Here is an 18345-nt window from a genome sequence, read left to right as displayed (position 1 = left end):
ATTCTGAAGCACTTAGAGGAGAGGAAAGTGATCAGGAACAGTCAGCATGGATTCACCAAGGGCAAGTCATGCCTGACTAATCTAATTGCCTTCTATGATGAGATAACTGGTTCTGTGGACGAAGGGAAAGCAGTGGACATGTTATTCCTCGACATTAGCAAAGCTTTTGACACGGTCTCCCACAGTATTCTTGTCAGCAAGTTAAAGAAGTACGGGCTGGATGAATGCACTACAAGGTGGGTAGAAAGTTGGCTAGATTGTTGGGCTTAACGGGTAGTGATCAATGGCTCCATGTCTAGTTGGCAGCCAGTATCTAGCGGAATGCCCCAAGGGTCGGTCCTGGGGCCAGTTTTGTTCAATATCTTCATTAATGATCTGGAGGATGGTGTGGATTGCACCCTCAACAAGTTTGTGGATGACACTAAACTGGGAGGAGTGGTAGATATGCTGGAGGGAAGGGATAGGATACAGAGGAACCTAGACAAATTAGAGGATTGGGCCAAAAGAAATCTGATGAGGTTCAACAAGGACAAGTGCAGAGTCCTGCCCTTAGGAAGGAAGAATCCCATGCACCGCTACAGACTGGGGACCGAATGGCTAGGCAGCAGTTCTGCAGAGAAGGATCTAGGGGTGACAGTGGATGAGAAGCTGGATATGTCAACAGTGTGCCCTTGTTGCCAAGAAGTCCAATGGCATTTTGGGGTATATAAGTAGGGGCATTGCCAGCAGATCGAGAGACATGATTGTTCCCCTCTATTCAACATTGGTGAGGCCTCATCTGGAGTACTGTGTCCAGTTTTGGGCCCTACACTACAAGAAGGATGTGGATAAATTGGAGAGAGTCCAGCGAAGGGCAACAAAAATGATTAGGGGTCTGGAGCACATGACTTATGAGGAGAGGCTGAGGGAACTGGGATTGTTTAGTCTACAGAAGAGAAGAATGAGGGGGGATTTGATAGCTGCTTTTAACTACCTGAAAGGTGGATCCAAAGAGGATGGATCTAGACTATTCTCAGTGATAGCAGATGACAGGACAAGGAGTAATGGTCTCAAGTTGCAGTGGAGGAGATTTAGGTTGGATATTAGGAAAAACTTTTTCACTAGGAGGGTGGTGTCCTCTTCTACCACTGAGAATAATCTAGAATCATCCTCTCCAGACCCTTAATCATTTTTGTTGCCCTTCGCTGGACAATCTCCAATTTATCCACATCCTTCTTGTAGTGTGGGGCCCAAAACTGGACACAGTACTCCAGATGAGGCCTCACCAACGTCGAATAGAGGGGCAATCACGTCCCTCGATCTGCTTGATATGCCCCTACTTATACATCCCAAAATGCCATTGGCCTTCTTGGTAACAAGGGCACACTGCTGACTCATATCCAGCTTCTCGTCCACTGTCACCCCTAGGTCCTTTTCCGCAGAACTGCTGCCTAGCCATTCGGTCCCTAGTCTGTAGCGGTGCATTGGGTACTTCCGTCCTAAGTGCAGGACCCTGCACTTATCCTTATTGAACCTCATCAGATTTCTTTTGGCCCAATCCTCCAATTTGTCTAGGTCCCTCTGTATCCTATCCCTGCCCTCCAGCATATCTACCACTCCTCCTAGTTTAGTATCATCCGCAAATTTGCTGAGAGTGCAATGTACACTATCCTCCAGATCATTTATGAAGATATTGAACAAAACCGGCCCCAGTTGACAATGACCATATAACTTACAAATGGTTAAGAGTAAAGAAGGCATTACGGAGCAATCTTCAGTTACCCCCACCAAAAATATAGAGAAAAGAAAAGGAGAAGAAAAAATAGCCTGTATGACATTGAGATTTAAGTAAGGATAGCCTCCTCAACATTTAAAGTGTTCTCCACAGCAGTGTTCAGGGCTTCAGTGTGCAGGTGTGAAACTTACTGGACTACAATTACATCTGAGAGGTAAACAAGAACACAGGATGGATGCTTTAGAATATCTTCCCTTCATAAAATGGCTCTTCATCCCAAAGGATTTCAAAACTAGATAGGTATGCAAAACTGACACATAGCCATCTCTGGGATGAAGAATAGCACAACTATGCTGCACAACAATATGGGGAAAAGAAGGGAAAATCTTGAGGACAAATTCCCATTTTTACAAAAGTGCCACAGGACCTGAATGTCGACAGAAAGCATCCAAGTCTTAAGTTAAAAGATAGACCCAACTTCCTTTTCCTTCCCACCACTTACTTCCTTCATCACCTCTCCACAAATCTGCCTAACAGTTCCTAGTCAGATTTATCCTGCTCTCCAAATTTGTATGCAAGGTGTGTGGGTGCATTTGGGCGAGGGAAAGCAAAAGTTCCCTCCAGATGAAGAGTTTCTGGTGGTTTGAGTTAATAAGACTTTTAGTGAAAGTTATGAATATTTGCATAAGGCATTGTATGCTGAATATATCAAACAGCCAGTGCTTAATTTTTGCCCGGGCTTGCCAGAGCTGAGCCTTGGCACTTGTAAGCTTGGCAGTTCATAGATCCAGCACCTCTAGGCTTGCTGCATCAGTTATGAATGTAAAATAATTGCTTGAGCCCCAGCACCATTCATTATAAATTAAGCACTGCAAACAACACATTGTGTCTGCAGGTTCTCTGTATTATTTCCCATAAATTTGCATTCACTTTGGAACAGAAATGTCATACCTGTGGAGAATCTCGCTACCTACCATAACAATAAGTTTACCATCACAAAAGCCACAAAAAATGAGCCTTGTTAGCATAGTCCCTAAGAAATAATAAACCATATCACATCCAGATGGCTCAGTCACACTAAAGGAGTAAAGAGAATAAAGCTCAGTAAAAAACAGAGTAATTAAGAGCAGGGCAGATACACACACTATCTTTCCTATTCATGACCTCTGAAATCCCTGAAGTTATAGAATGAATTTCTCAGCAGTTACAGATAAATGGGTGAAAGCTCACTTCTACGTTATTTATGTATGGAGCATATGTCTTAATTCCTTAATAAATCTATTCTGCAGCTGCAAAGAAAAGGAGAGCTGGATCCTATATTTTCAGGAAGATGTCTGTAGAATTGCACACGTTTATACTGGCCTATAAGAGGGTGGGGCTCTCTCCCCTTGCACTCCCTTTAGCAAACAGTCCTTACACACTCCCATAGCCAGTTCAACACTACATGTCTTATTTACAACATGCTATCAGTGCTAGTTTCCCACAACATAAGACTTTTTACCTTCTCCCCCCAAAACCACCTGAGAAACTATCATGTCCCTGAACTCCTAGCCTTCCTATCTCTCTTTTAATTTCTTCCAGCTGTGAGATGAATCACCTTGTTAATTGTTTAAACATCCAATCCTTAACCAATTATCTCCTCAATTTGGGCCATGTGGGGATGTTTGCAAAGTACACAGAGTGATGAGTCAAGCTTAGACTACCCATACTCTTTCACAGGGCCACAATGACACAAGTCTAAGAAAGAAATTAATTTAAGAACAGGGAAAAAGCCAAGGCATCCTGAACAGTCTAAGAGTTAGAGAGGCAGAACCTGAGGAAGTGTAAATTGTCAAAGCTTCACTGATTTCAATGTGCCCATGCTAATTTATACCAGTTGAGGATCATCCCCGGAGTCTTAAATGAAACTCCCCTTTCTTGAAATTAAAAGAAAGATTAGAGAAGCAGAACTTGTCATTCTTCAAAGAATTTGAAAAGGGTATTTCTAGGATAATATAAATCTTCATGACAAGCTATTACTATATCTAGCAGTAGTTTTAGTTTAATTAGTAATTATTTGTTTAATGAATTATTTTGCAGTACTTTCTGTGTGCATGCACTTTTCTTTCAGTTATATAGATGTTCATCTCTTGCTTTCATAATCTCTGTATTTTTGAGGACATAGTTTTCCACATTTTATGGTATATATTTTGGTAATGTTTTCTTATTTTGTATCTGTTCTTCATGACCATACTTAAGAAAGGAGGGAAGCAATTTAATGGTAATGCCCTTTAAAATATGTTCCGTTTTTAAAATCAGTAAACAACCATAAACACTAGATCTAAACAAAAACATTATTTGATGCTACCATGATTTGTTAAATTGTCCCATAAAGTTTGACCCTTGAGTGATTCTGTATGATAACCATTTATATCATTAATATTGCCACTGTTAGACAACTGCTGCAACACATCTTATATAAAGTATGTCATGTAAGGTTATCAATACAAAAATTACAATCTATCAAATATAATTATCCTGTTTGTATGTGTCATAAATATAAAGGGAAGGGTAAACCCCTTTGAAATCCCTCCTGGCCAGGGGAAAGCTCCTCTCACCTGTAAAGGGTTAAGAAGCTAAAGGTAACCTCGCTGGCACCTGACCAAAATGACCAATGAGGAGACAAGATACTTTCAAAAGCTGGGAGGAGGGAGAGAAACAAAGGGTCTGTGTCTGTTGGTATGCTGGTCTTTGTTGGGGATAGACCAGGAATGGAGTCTTAGAACTTTTAGTAAGTAATCTAGCTAGGTATGTGTTAGATTATGATTTCTTTAAATGGCTGAGAAAAGAATTGTGCTGAATAGAATAACTATTTCTGTCTGTGTATCCTTTTTGTAACTTAAGGTTTTGCCTAGAGGGGTTCTCTATGTTTTTGAATCTAATTACCCTGTAAGATATCTACCATCCTGATTTTACAGGGGGGATTTCTTTATTTCTATTTACTTCTATTTTTATTAAAAGTCTTCTTGTAAGAAAACTGAATGCTTTTTCATTGTTCTCAGATCCAAGGGTTTGGGTCTGTGGTCACCTATGCAAATTGGTGAGGCTTTTTATCCAACATTTCCCAGGAAAGGGGGGGGTGCAAGTGTTAGGAGGATTGTTCATTGTTCTTAAGATCCAAGGGTCTGGATCTGTAGTCACCTAGGCAAATTGGTGAGGCTTTTTACCAAACCTTGTCCAGGAAGTGGGGTACAAGGTTTTGGGAAGTATTTTGGGGGGAAGGACGTGTCCAAACAGCTCTTCCCCAGTAACCAGTATTAGTTTGGTGGTGGTAGCGGCCAGTCGAAGGACAACGGGTGGAATATTTTGTACCTTGGGGAAGTTTTGACCTAAGTTGGTAAAGATAAGCTTAGGAGGTTTTTCATGCAGGTCCCCACATCTGTACCCTAGAGTTCAGAGTGGGGGAGGAACCTTGACAGTATGCATATATCATCTTTGTGTCTAAAGTTATGAATATTGACTATACACCAGTATTTCAAATGTGTTTGCTCCTGGGGTAACAGCCACAAGGTAGTTTACATCCAGCACATTATGAATGGACCATTCAAGTTGATGGCACATTAAAGAACACTTAACTCTCACAATAGGCTATAGAAGAAGCTCCTCCCCGCCTTGTGAGCCTTCTTATGGATACCATAGGCAGATTATGGGAAATGGCTGCTCCTATGAGTCATCAAGCCATGTAAATGCCTGTGACTTGCTCATGTGCTCCTGGACTCCATCCTGTCCTTCCATTTTTCACAAACTAAGGCTGAGATCTTTTTTTGGGACAGTGAAATTCCCTCTACATTGGAGAACATATAAAAGACCCTGGACGCATCTCCTTTTTTACTCTTTCCTGCTCTGACCTCTAGACTTACACTGAAAGGAACATACTGACTATGGACTGAGGACCTTCTAATCTTTTGGAAATTACCAGAAACTTTACAAGCCAGCAGTCTGTAATATCACTGCTACAAACATGATCCAAGAACTCTGCAATGATTGTATGTATCCGATTTCTTTGACCAGTTTATCTCCTTTCTCTTACAAATAGACCTTTAGATATTAAAAAAATTGGCAAAATGTGATTATTGGGCATGATCTGAGTTATATACTGACCTTGCTATGTGGCTCATCTCTTGAGATTAGAGGACCCCTTCTGTGATGAAATTGGTTTTCAGTAATCACTCATCATAGAGTCCAGTGTCTGGGTGGTGAAGCAAGGGCTGGAACGCCTAAGGAGACTTTGACTTCTTGTTAACCAGTGAAGTAAGACAGAAGTTTACTTTTGTTACTGGCTTGGTATATCTTATGCTAGAATAATCACCACTTTGGGGTGAGTCTGCCCAGGGGTTTGTCCTGAACCCACTGAGGCACGGTCACACCTTGATGTGGTGGCTTCCATGTCTGCAGGTGCCTAGCTATTACTATACTACTATATTAGCCTCTTCCATTATAAAGAATCCCAAAATAATTTATAAATGTAACTAACTGATTAGTCTGTCAGATCTTCAAGACAAGGATTGTGTGTGAGAGTCAGATAGTGTTTAGTTATATAGCATATTTTGGTACTACTGGAATACAAGTCATAAACAAAGCTATCGAAACTATAGAGATCGATCACTTCATGTTGACGCACCATGGAAGTACAGTCACCTCCTCAGTGGAAAATGAATAGCAAGGGAGGAAAGGAAGAAGAGTGAAGACTGACCTGAAACTGCAGCAGGAATTAGTTCGGCAGAATGTAAATACCCAGTTTGGAATTAGGCCAGGATACAACAGGCCAAATTCTGCCTTTGGTTATATCTATATAATCCCACTAAAATCAACGTCAGTATTTGGCTCAAGTTGGTTAAATCCCTAGTGCAAGGAGACTTAATGACAGTGGTCAGGACTTTGGTTTTGTGCCTCTCCCAAAGAAAGATTAATGTACTTTCGCCATCAAAACAATCTCAACATTATCTTGAAATAGCTGACTCCTGGAGAAATGTTTCCATTTTTCTAAATTCTAAGAAACTCAAGTTGCCACAATAAGTGGCTGAGGATACTGCCTGCCAGACAAAAACAACATTCATCATATCACATCTGAAACACAACATACTTGTGATTGACTCACAGTGCTAAAAAAATACTGGGTGAGACTTAAACACCTGCGCCAAAGTCCACTGAAAGATGCGTGCCACTGGTTCACTTCAGATACACCAGTTTAATTCCCACATCAGTCAAGACCATGCATCCAACTCCCCCTTCTCCAGGGCATCAAACACAGCCTACCTGTGATCACTTTTAGGGCCCTCATGGCTTAACCCAATCCTATCTGCCTGTTATTAAGTCCATGTCACTGTCAGTGGAGACTAATCAAACACAGTGTATGGAACTATGTTTAATTGTTTTAAAATTAATCTTCCACCAGTTCCCTTATTCCCTATCATTATTTTTTAAAAACCCCTAGCTCTTATATAGCATGTCTAATCAGAAAACCACAAGATGCTCATGTATCATTATTCCCATTTTACAGGTGGGGAAACAGAGGCACAGAGCAGTGAAATGACTTGTCCAAAGTCACAGAGGAGGCCACCAGGGAGTAGAACCCAGGTTTCTGAGGCCTAGTCTAATGCTTTATCCACTAGGCAACGCTGTCCTGCGTAGTCTGAAATATCTTACCATTAAGACATGTTTTATGATATTTATCCAAAAATTTAATTTGGTTAATTTATTTAATCACTCTCAGTATTACTGTGCTTCCCAGGACCATCCTTTCTTGGTGTTTTCATCTTAAATCCTAGCCATTGTTTATATTCCCCCCTTTAGAAGGCTAATTGCTCAATGGACAGAAGTGGGTAAGCAAGGCAAATTTAATTTGAGGGAAGGGAGGTGACACACTTTTCATGGAAAAATTGGTAAAACCAGGCATAATTTCCTGCATTTTAGAGGCTCTTAGATGAAGACTTTAGATTAAAGAGAGCCATCCAACCACAACACAAAAACAATAAAGAAACAAGAACCACACACAAACAACTAAGCTACTATTTGGAATGCTAAAGTAACTAATCAGTGAAAAAATTGTCCCACTAGGACACCACCTGTGTTCTAAAAATGCTTAACCTGAAAACTCACTCATATATTACACACACACACACACGCAAAATATTTTTAAAAATGTATGATAGAAAATTGGAATGCTTGTTTACTGCCCTCAAATTTGGTCACTGGCAAAGATTACAAATCTCTTCCTTCCTCCCCCCACATCACCTTCTGTCATGATTTTGTTATTTGCTCTGGGAAGTGGTACCTCTAAAAGGTGTTAAAGTGATATGTGGCATTATTTCCTGAGGAATAAAAGACATATTAGTTTTTATTCCAAGAATAGCAATTATGTTTATTTAGGGGGAAATACTGACGGTTTGTTATGCTGACAGTATAAAGCTAGGCATACATATGCTGATCAATTTGTATTAGCTCTTTGCTAAGGTCAGACCGTGTGCTTGGAGCTGTATTTGATAATAAAGAAGGCATGGTCCCTGCCCAAAGAAGTTCATAGCTGAGAGGCCCAAACATACAAGGTACTGAAAGCCCTCAATTTCCATTGTTTTAGCAGTCTCAGGCCCTAAATTATGAGCTCACAATATAAACACAACATCCTCGTATGTTTCCCTCCCTTTTATTGAATGTAACTCATCACTTCCTTTGCTTAAGCATAGGCAAACGTGCATTTTTTGTCCCTTGCAGTAAGGGGATAGCCTCAAAGAATATCTGAGTATATGTAGAGCTGGATAAATAATTCTAAAAATTTATTTGTTAAATGATTTATTCCAAAAAAGACAGACATGTTAAATCATTTTCATTAATATTCAGTCTGCTCTAGATGGAAATCAACAGCAAGACAAAAGGACCTTCCTTCTTCTTAGCAGATGTCTCCTTCTGTTGACCAGTTTTAGGGCTTGAATTGAGATTTGGATGTAATTTATTTCAATCTTCCGTGTCCTGGTCACACAGAAGTATGCATTTAATCTGCAAGTACATTTTAAGGTATGGAAGAAAAGTATCTTCTTGCATTACTGCTTCTAATTATATTAAGAAAATTAATAGTTCTTATTTCTGCCACAATTCTGCATGTTTTTCTCCCGTGTTGTGAATAATAAAAACTTGTGTTTTATAGATGACATGGTCTTGTTTCATCATTGCATCTGGTGCAAACTCAGTTCTGTCTGGAAAATTAGGCCGGTAATAGGGGAGGGGAACTGAAACCTTCTGGCTCTGCTTTCTGGCCTGATTCAGGTGATACCCATTGTTTTCTACATTTACGTTATGTCTACACTGCAATTAGACACCCACACTGGCCTGTGCCAGCTGACTCAGGCTTGCAGGGCTCCAGCTAAGGGGCTGTTTAATTGCAGTGTAGATGTTTGGGCTCAGGGTGCAGCCCAAGCTCTGGGACATTACAGCCTGAGCCCAAATGTCTATACCACAATTAAACAGCCCCTTAGCCTGAGCCCAAGTCAATTGGCATGTGCCAGCTACAGGTGTCTAACTGCAGTTTAGACATACCCAATATATCCCTATTTCCGTCCTATACAATTATTTGCTACAAATCAAATGTAATTTGTAATGGTGCCTGAAACCTTCTTGTTTGTTTCTGAAAGTTTGGACATCTTCAGTTTTGACTTCACCCTACTGATTACAGTCAAATAATTTGGCCATGCAGCAGGGAAGGATCTCTTGGAACCTTTATTGCACCTATAAAATTTTCTAAATCCCTGGAGGTGGGAAAGAAGAACAGATTGTTCCGAGATTGAGAGGCTACATTGGCAATGTTTCCTTTTTGAAAGGATTAGTATGTGCTAGAGAGACCTTTGGTGCTACTGCATTTAGCTGTTCTTCTGCACGGTATGCTTTGTTAGATTTCCTTAGCCTTTTTCAGTACATGATCAATGTGTTATATAGAAAGATGTGTGTGACATGGGACCAGGATGGTGTCTGCTCTTTATTGGCACAAGTGACAAAACTTTTAAATCTGGCAGGCTTACACTGCTCAACTACTTTTATAGACAGCCCAGTGCATTCACGTGCTGTATTATACCCTAACCACTTATTGAAAAGAATGAGAGGAAATAGTGGGAAGAATGATAATAATATTCCCTCCATAGACACTTCTGCCAAAAAAAAAACAAAAACTTGCTTCCGATCATTCTAGTGGGCTTGTCACAGAATACTCCTCAGCACAATATAGTACTGTAGCTGCTACAAGCTAGAATAATCACTCAAATACCGTTAGGCAAACCAGTAAAGAGTTTATAATCACCTCTGTAAAGACATTATTTTTTTTTTCTGAAGGCCCATATTGGTTTAACAAATCGTCCTAAGTACAACATAAAATAATGAGTAAATTTGGCAGCAGCTCAGGTTGCTGCATTAATATATATAAATTAGATTTTTGGAGTCTTAAATGCAATGTCTAGTACGTTTTCAGATATCCTTTCAAAATCTGTTACAATATGCTTCCGCTATAAATGAACTCAATGCATGAGCAAAAAATAACGTAGATCATAAAATATACAAAAACCCAGCAGAGTCAGAGAGAATGAGAACTTTCCATTTTCATGTGGGCTCAAGAATAGGAATAATCGTGTTGAACATTTCACCCTGAATACACTGATAATTTCCTGCCAATGGAGCACAGGAAATAACAAACTGTTTTTGAGGTTGGTTAAAGACATTTTGCCTATTGTGTCACAAACACAATTCTTTTGAGTGCTGAATGCAGCAGTGTATTAATCTAAATCTGAGTTTTAGGAATAACAGAAGGAACCTAAATGCTAATATAATCTTCTTCAGACAGCACTTAACTAAATAAAATCTTCATGCTTTTGCTAAATCATTGTTAAGCTGCTGCATTAGGAGAGAAAACATAAGTAACTGGAAATCTGATAATTTCCCTAAAAATACAGCAAATATTCTTGTCCTCTTAAACAAGAAGATATTAAATAATAATAAAAATATTACATTTATGATTACCACAAACAGTATTTCACTAAGATCAGCTCTCTAGACATTAGGGGAGCTCCTATATCCTACACAGTATGAGTGGTTCCTTAACATGCTTCTTGGTATCACTTGCTTGGCAACATTGTTAGTTCCAGCATACTGCTGGCAAGGATTATTTTCTTTGTTCAGCTGATAAACCTGAACAAAACTAACTATAGCTCCCAATTATAAAGTACAACTGCTAGAGAAGGCTCTATGCGTTACAATGGTGAACTGGGTGAGGGACTGACACCAAGGAAATAGAAATCTCCCATTTCTTCAAAGAACAGGTTTAAGATGGGTGGCTGCGGTGCAAGTTTCCTATAAGGCACCCACCAACCTGTACATTTTGTGAGGCCACTTTTAGAGTAAAAAGTTAGGCAGTTTTGTTGTCATGACTGTTCTCTGCTTACTTAACCCCTCTGTTGTCACTTCTAATAGGAGCACCAATTAGCTTTAACTAGGAGTGTGTGATTGTTATACCCTGTCTAACAGGAACTGGGCTGATATCAATTAATTTCAAATAATCAGCTAACCTGTCAGATGGCAGTGATGTCTGTGTTCCTAGTATCGACAGATCATGAGTGAAAGTTTTCATGTGCTACTACCAAATTCCTAAACATCCAGTCCCCAACAGGATTTATTTTATTTATAAAGATATTTTCTTGGACTCGTCATTTTACCAGCTTTGTTTTTCCTCACTTCCCCCTCTCCTAGTCTGTCAATGATTGGCTCTGAAATCAAACAGAGACTGGATCGGTGGGCTGCAGCCACTAATGCAAAAGTAACTCTTCTAACTTAAGGGCATGAGAGGTGCCTTACTGTATTGGGTGTCTGCAACGATCAAAAGCAAAGTAATAAACTAAGAGTCCAATTCTGCAGACACCTGTTAATGGACATAGTACTTATCCTACGATCCTGACTAATAACAGCAAGATTGAAAGACAACTGGGCATAGAATACATATCTTAACAAAAAAAGTTGGATTATCAAATATTGTATCAAAATCTGGCCAGCCACCATCCTGACTGTGCACAAAGCTGTGAACTGGGGAATCTTATATACACTTGCGTGGCACTTGCTATGCCAAAGGTATTATTTCCTCATTTTCAATTACCATCAAATTGATTCTTTCTAGGTGTCTCAAGCTGAGCATCTAAAAATTGATTCACCCAAATCACTAGTCACTTCTGAAAATACAGGTCCTCTCTCTATATATATGGCTAGGATTATCTAGAAAGGCTACTACATGGAAGAAATAGGAAATTCCACTACTAAGTGTGAGGAACCGGCCTTCAGGCAGTATCACTATATCACATGGGTGCAAAAGGAAGACTTTCTTTCCTGCTTAATGAGCTTCAAATGGTGGCTGAAGATTCATTTTTCTCCATCACAAAACATTCAGGGAGAATAGGCACATCTACACTATGATAAAAAAACCGCAACAGGGAATCTCAGAGCTTGGGTCAGCTAACTCAAACTCACAGGGCTCAGGCCGCTGGTCTAAAAATTGCAGTGTCGACATTCAGGCTCAGGCTGGAGCCCAGGCTCTAAGACCCTCCCCACTTGCAGAGTCTTACAGCCCAGGGTCTCTCCCAAGTCCAAACACCTACATTGCAATTGTATAGCCTGCAGCCCAAGTTCCATGAGGCCAAGTCAGCTGACCCAGGTCAGCCATGACCCAGCCATGCTGCGGGTCTTTTATTTCAGCATCAATGTACCCAACGTGAGCAGGGAAATTATGTCACTTCAGCAGTGCAAGATACCTCTGTACCATAAACCAATTGTAATCATCACTTTTCTCAGGTAAGGGATCCCCTTTTCCAGGCTAGTGGGGAAAAAAATCTTGAAGCCAAGTTATTTTCAGAATGAAAAAGTGGTTAGATTTTTTTTTTAAAACTGAAAGGTAATCAGGGCAAGGAGGAAAGCACATGTGGTGATGGTTGAAGTTTTTTTGGGATGGGAGGGAGAGGATGAAACAAGTCTAAATAACAGCCCCTGAAATGGATATTTTGCAGCAAGCATACAATTAACCATCAGCAATGATCTTGAATCTAAAGTAGTCTAAGATGTTTAAGGGTAATTGATAATGAAAAGGATTAACCTGGGTTTTGTACCCAATAGAAGGTGTTGGGCAAAAGCAGCAGAATTTTGTGCTGTTGTGATTTAAAATAATCTGTACTCATAGGAATGTTGAAAAATTAGTCGATGAACTCCTTTTATATGTATATATTACACACACACACACATTTTGTCCAAATTGTCTAATAACATCCTAATTGGCATATTCAGTAGAAAGATAAATTGGGGGGTTATTAGATTTATAGAGACATATAAAATCTTCAGAAATAATCTTATATTGGCAGGACAATGGATAAAGGGACTAAAGAAGTCAAATTCCATGTCTAATGTCAAAGATTGCAGTCCTAGAAGCATAAATAAACACATAACTCCTCAACATAGGTGAGAGGTTTTTTGCAGGAGTGGTGGGTGAAATTCTGTGGCCTGCTTTGTGCATGAGGTCAGACTAGATGATCATAATGGTCCCTTCTGACCTAAATATCTATGAATCTATGAATATATAAATGCATTTACAGTATACCCTTGAATATGTGAATAAACTGGAAGTGACAGATCAGATTCTTTTAACAAATTAAAAGTTTCAATACCTTATCCTCTGCCTGGTTTTGCCCTCTTTTTAGGTCTTCCACACGACTTCTCAGCTTCTTAACCTCAGCCTCGTGTTGTTCCACTCTCTTGTTTGCATGCATCAGTTCCGCCACTTTATCATGAAACTGCTTGTTTAGCTTGTGGTGTGCATGCTGCAGATCAATGAGCTCCTTTTAAATAAAAACAATACCATTCAGATACTGAAACACATCTGGGGACTGAAACAGCTTAGAAATCTTCTTAAAGGAAGTTTTCTATCAGGGAGCCTGCGTTGGCTGTTGAAAGTCTTGCTTATCAAAAAAACTGGTTAAGTATATTCCAGTTAATATTTATTTTAACAAGAACAATTCTGCATTTTCAGGTGAACTTAAAGTGTAGGACCTATTCACATCACTTCACAAAAACTATAGGGAGGGCAGATCTTCAGATGGTGTAAATTGTCTTTATATCACCACTGACACCAATGGAGCTATAAAAATATACACCAGCTGAGAATCTGGCCCAGGGTTTTTTATCACAGCATTGCAACTGTAACATGCTGCCACTGAGGAAGAAAATAGTCCCTTCAGTAGAGAGCTGTGAGAAATGTCAGGGCTGTCTGTGACTGTCTGAGGAGAATTGCTGTGGAAAATTACATGACATTTTATCAAAAGACAGAGGTTGTTACAGTTAAACTGGTGAAGCTTCCAATCCATTTATCAAAGCCCTTTCAGTTCTTATTTCAAGGTAGATGAAACAAATATTAAAATAAAGTTAATCTGTTTCTGGAACATTTTAAAAAGTAAAATAAATCTGTTCATACCTGTTTTCTCTTGCCAACTCTTAAATTAAATACACATTTTCATAACTAGTTAACCTCTATCCTCTGTGCTAAAGTATTAATCATTTGGTCAAAAATCTTAAGAGTGAAAACGAAAGTGATAGCAGAGAGATGCAACTAGAAATAAAAAGTTTGTGTAGTCAAGACAAAATGTTTTACATTTGAAAGTAGCAGTGAGTATAAGAGCTACCTTGTTTGGAATAAGAAACTTGATTATAAAGAGATTATTGTTATTTTTACTAATTTGTATTGTGGTAGTGTCTGAAGTCCCCAGCCCCATTGTGCTAGGCACAATACAAACACAAAAGAAAGACAGTCCCTACCCTGGACACCTTATAATTTAAGTAGAAGTACATTGCAGCCTAAGTAAATTGTGAAGAAATTTGAAACATCAACTGAAACTCAGGACACTAGCTGGCATCTATCTGAGTGTCTTTGATTTGATCATCTATACTGAACATTTAGAGCTTCTGGTTTTTTGGTGTTTATTAATTTCATTTTTGAGGTTAATCGGGGCTTTTGAGGGCTTTCTCTTCATATACATTGTAATGAGTAATGTATATTGTATAAATTGCTCATTACACTCATATATACTGTAATAAGTAATCTTTTGATAACGTTCCCTAGTGTGTTTTAATGTAGTACTGTCTCAAACAGTACTACATTAAAAGAAAAAGAGGCCACTAAGGGGGGATATGATAGAGGTCTATAAAATCATGAGTGGTACAGAGAAAGTAAATAAGGAAGTGTTATTTACTCCTTCTCATAATACAAGAACAAGGGGCCACCAAATGAAATTAACAGGTAGCAGGTTTAAAACAAACAGAAGAAAGTATTTTTTTCAAGCAATGCACTGCCAACCTCTGGAACTCCTTGCCAGAGGGTGTTGTGAAGGCCAATACTATAACGGGATTCAAAAGGGAGCTAAATAGATTCATGGAAGACAGGTCGATCAATGGCTATTAGCCAAGATGGGCAGGAATGGTGTCCCTAGCCTCCGTTTGCCAGAAGCTGGTATTGGGTGACAAGGCATGGAACACTTGATGATAACCTGTCTGTTCATTCCCTTTGGGGCACCTGCCATTGGCCACTGTCAGACGACAGGATGCTGGGCTTGATGGACCTTTGGTCTGACCCAGTATGGCCATTCTTATGTTCTTATGCACCAGGTAACCTTTGGTGCACACTAGCAGGGTCTACATGGACCAATTAATGTGCAACACATTAGTGTACTTCAGAAATCATAACCTCATGGTTTTCATTAATGTTCCCTATAGACAAGCCCTTAGATACAAGTAAGCACTTTCTGTGTTTTTCTGGCATTTATTGGATAAATGCCCATTTCTTTTTTTTCTTTCTTTTTAAACTTATCTTATTGGGGGTGCTATATTGGTGTTTATTGGTAAAAACAGAAAATCAGAAGTCCTATGAATATTTCAATGTAATTAGCATTTATAGTTTTTTTAAAAAAGTCCACAAGCCCTAAGCATCTGCTTCAACTATTATACTCTCCTGCCTCCCTGGTTCCCAGTTTATTCCTGTAAGAGTAAGGCCTGGTCTACACTACACAGTTAGGTGGACACATGGCAGCTTACATCAACCTAGCTGTGGATGTGTCTTCACTTAATTTGGCTCTTGCTGACATAAGTGCCTCGCTGTGCAGATTTAATAACACCAGCTTCATGAGTGGTGTAGAGTCATGGTTGATATACTTAGGTCAATGCAGTGAATGTGTAGACACTGCATTACTTATGTCATCCATTACTGTCCTCCAGCAGCTGTCCCACATTGCCCCATACTGACCGCCCTACTCATTATTGTGAATTCAGCTGTCCATTATTGTGAATTCAGCCTTTTCCCTCTGACACCTTTTAAAGCCCATCAAAAGCCACAATTGGTGTACATATACCTGAAATGGAAATGACTGTTCTTTCCCCTTCATGAGTTCTGTTCCTTTAATGTATTAAGTTTTAAATCTTTTTTTTTCAAATTGCCTGGTTCATGTTAAAGATTATTTTGGTCCAAAAAATAGAATTTTATTCTGTCAATGCGGCTCTGATTTTGATGTCCCTGTGCTGGAGGGCTAGGGCAAGTTCGGCATGTAGATCCAGGAATGTGGCCTTGCACATCTGAAAGTTCTGCACCCACTGCTCTTCATCCCAAGCCTGCATGACAATATGATCCCACCAGTCCATGGTTGTTTCTTAGGCCCCGAACTGGTGCTCCATCATCTCTAGTTGCTCTGTGAATGCCACCAACAACCCTGAATTGTTTCTTTCCACAGCACTCTAGCCTCCAAGGCATCCTCACGTTCCCCACAGCTCCTCTTGTGGCTCTGCAAATACGGCAGGATTATGCAGCCTGCGCTTGTAATGCCCATGGTAATAGTGCAGGGCTCCGCAGGCTCCCAGCTTCTGTTAGAGGTGGTGGCCACCAAGGAGAGACACGTGGGTTTGTGGGGATGCTAGCAAGTAGGTGCCAGGTTAGCCTATCCTTATTCAGACTCGTTGTGGTGCCAGAGATGAAAAGGCATCTTTTTTAAGTACGGGAATCCACTCACACAGACAGCAGGACTCCAAGATCAGCTATGTCATATTCTTGATTAAAATATACCATTTCTGAGGTTGGTGACTAGTATTATTGCTTTCCTAGAGCCCCACAAAATATGTCTGTTCTCAGGGCATGAATGTTACAGTTGATTTCTAGGAGTCCTTTAGTGGCATGTACAATCAGCTGCTGTTTCTGTTTGGTGTTTTACACAGTTGCCTTCATTTTTACCTCAGATATCTAAAACCACTGGTTTCTAACTTTGTGTGCAGATGTAACTGGAAGCCATCCAAAGTCTGAGCTGTAGATAAAAGGCCAAACAGCTAGTGACTAGAATGCAATATAAGGAGGTAATGATCAAATAAAGGTTCTTGTTGTTTTGTTCACTAAACTTCTTCCAATGAACCCTGAATGTTAAAAAATACAAAGCAATGTCAGATAATGCTTTTAAGAAGCTACTTTCTTTCCATTGCTCTCAAAACCTTTATTTTTCCATTTCCCTCCCCAAAAATGTGAAAACGTAATTCTCACTGGCTAAAATGGTATAACTGAGGTATCAGCTATAGTGATTTAAAACCATCAATCTTGTTCTGTAGACAAACACAAAGTGACTTGAGGATACTGACCAGTTGAGATAGTCCACTGTGCAAAAGCAGAACAAGTATCAGTATATTTTAGTAGACTTTGAATGTTATAAGATCTTAAATAGTCACAAGATAGATTGGATGATCCAAGCACCAATCTCAGAAAGCCAACACTTCCCAACGGAGTGGCTGAGAATGAATGTACTCTTGCCTAAACAGGTTCTTTTCCCACATTTTCCACTGCAATCCTGAAGCAGCCAGCTACACATAGGCAAGTATTTCACTTGTGTCTAAGGCATGCTGTCCACCAGGCATTTGGGGAACAGTTGGTGTTGTAAAGAGGCCAAAGGGAAAGATGTTTTATTGGCTGTGATAGTATCTTACCCCCTTTTTATGAGAGGGGCCTCTGAGAAAAAGAGATGGGGAACAGGTAGTTGTCATGGAGTGGAAGTGGAATTTGTATCCATACTGGATTATTTCTAACATCCACTAAAAAAAGGTGGGTGGGGCAATCCTTAAACGGGAGAAGGGTTTTCTTTCCCTGGATGGTCCAGACAAAGCTTCTCCACCCCAGAGAGGGTGTATGAGAGACCCTAGCAAGTGCTCACTCTTGCCCACCCACTAGGATTGCTATGCATTGTATCTCCTCATTTGTGTGACGCTTCTAAAGCCTCAGCAAGCTGGTTCCTTACTTAGCCTCTCTGGCATATTTCCTGGGCCCTGACTCTCAGTCTGATACCCCTCCTCAGAAATGGGGCTCCTCAGCCCACCTGCAATAAGCCCTACCACCAGCACTGACCCCCTATATATTCCAGTTACTTGAACATAGCTGTCTCTACCCAGAAGGTGTGAAGCTTCTGGTTTATAGTTCAGCTTTCTCGGGGCAAAAAGCAGTTGTGAAGCAGTTAACACACACTCATACACAGATTCTAACACCTTTATGTTTAATCATACCATGCACGAGT

General features: G+C 39.9%; 1 protein-coding gene across 1 annotated transcript in view; it reads right to left on the bottom strand.

The window, feature by feature from the left end:
* The window catches only part of CCDC102B (coiled-coil domain containing 102B), a 315880-nt gene that overhangs the window by 96457 nt on the left and 201078 nt on the right, over positions 1–18345 (bottom strand). The window contains exon 6 of the mRNA XM_073329434.1: positions 13429–13599. Coding sequence (XP_073185535.1) covers positions 13429–13599 — 171 coding nt within the window. The remainder of the gene's footprint in view (positions 1–13428; positions 13600–18345) is intronic.

This window comes from Lepidochelys kempii, chromosome 2, assembly GCF_965140285.1.
Source record: "Lepidochelys kempii isolate rLepKem1 chromosome 2, rLepKem1.hap1, whole genome shotgun sequence".
NCBI classification, from domain to species: domain Eukaryota; kingdom Metazoa; phylum Chordata; order Testudines; family Cheloniidae; genus Lepidochelys; species Lepidochelys kempii.
Note: the sequence above shows the minus strand (reverse complement) of the source record. Positions and strands in the feature narration are given on the sequence as shown.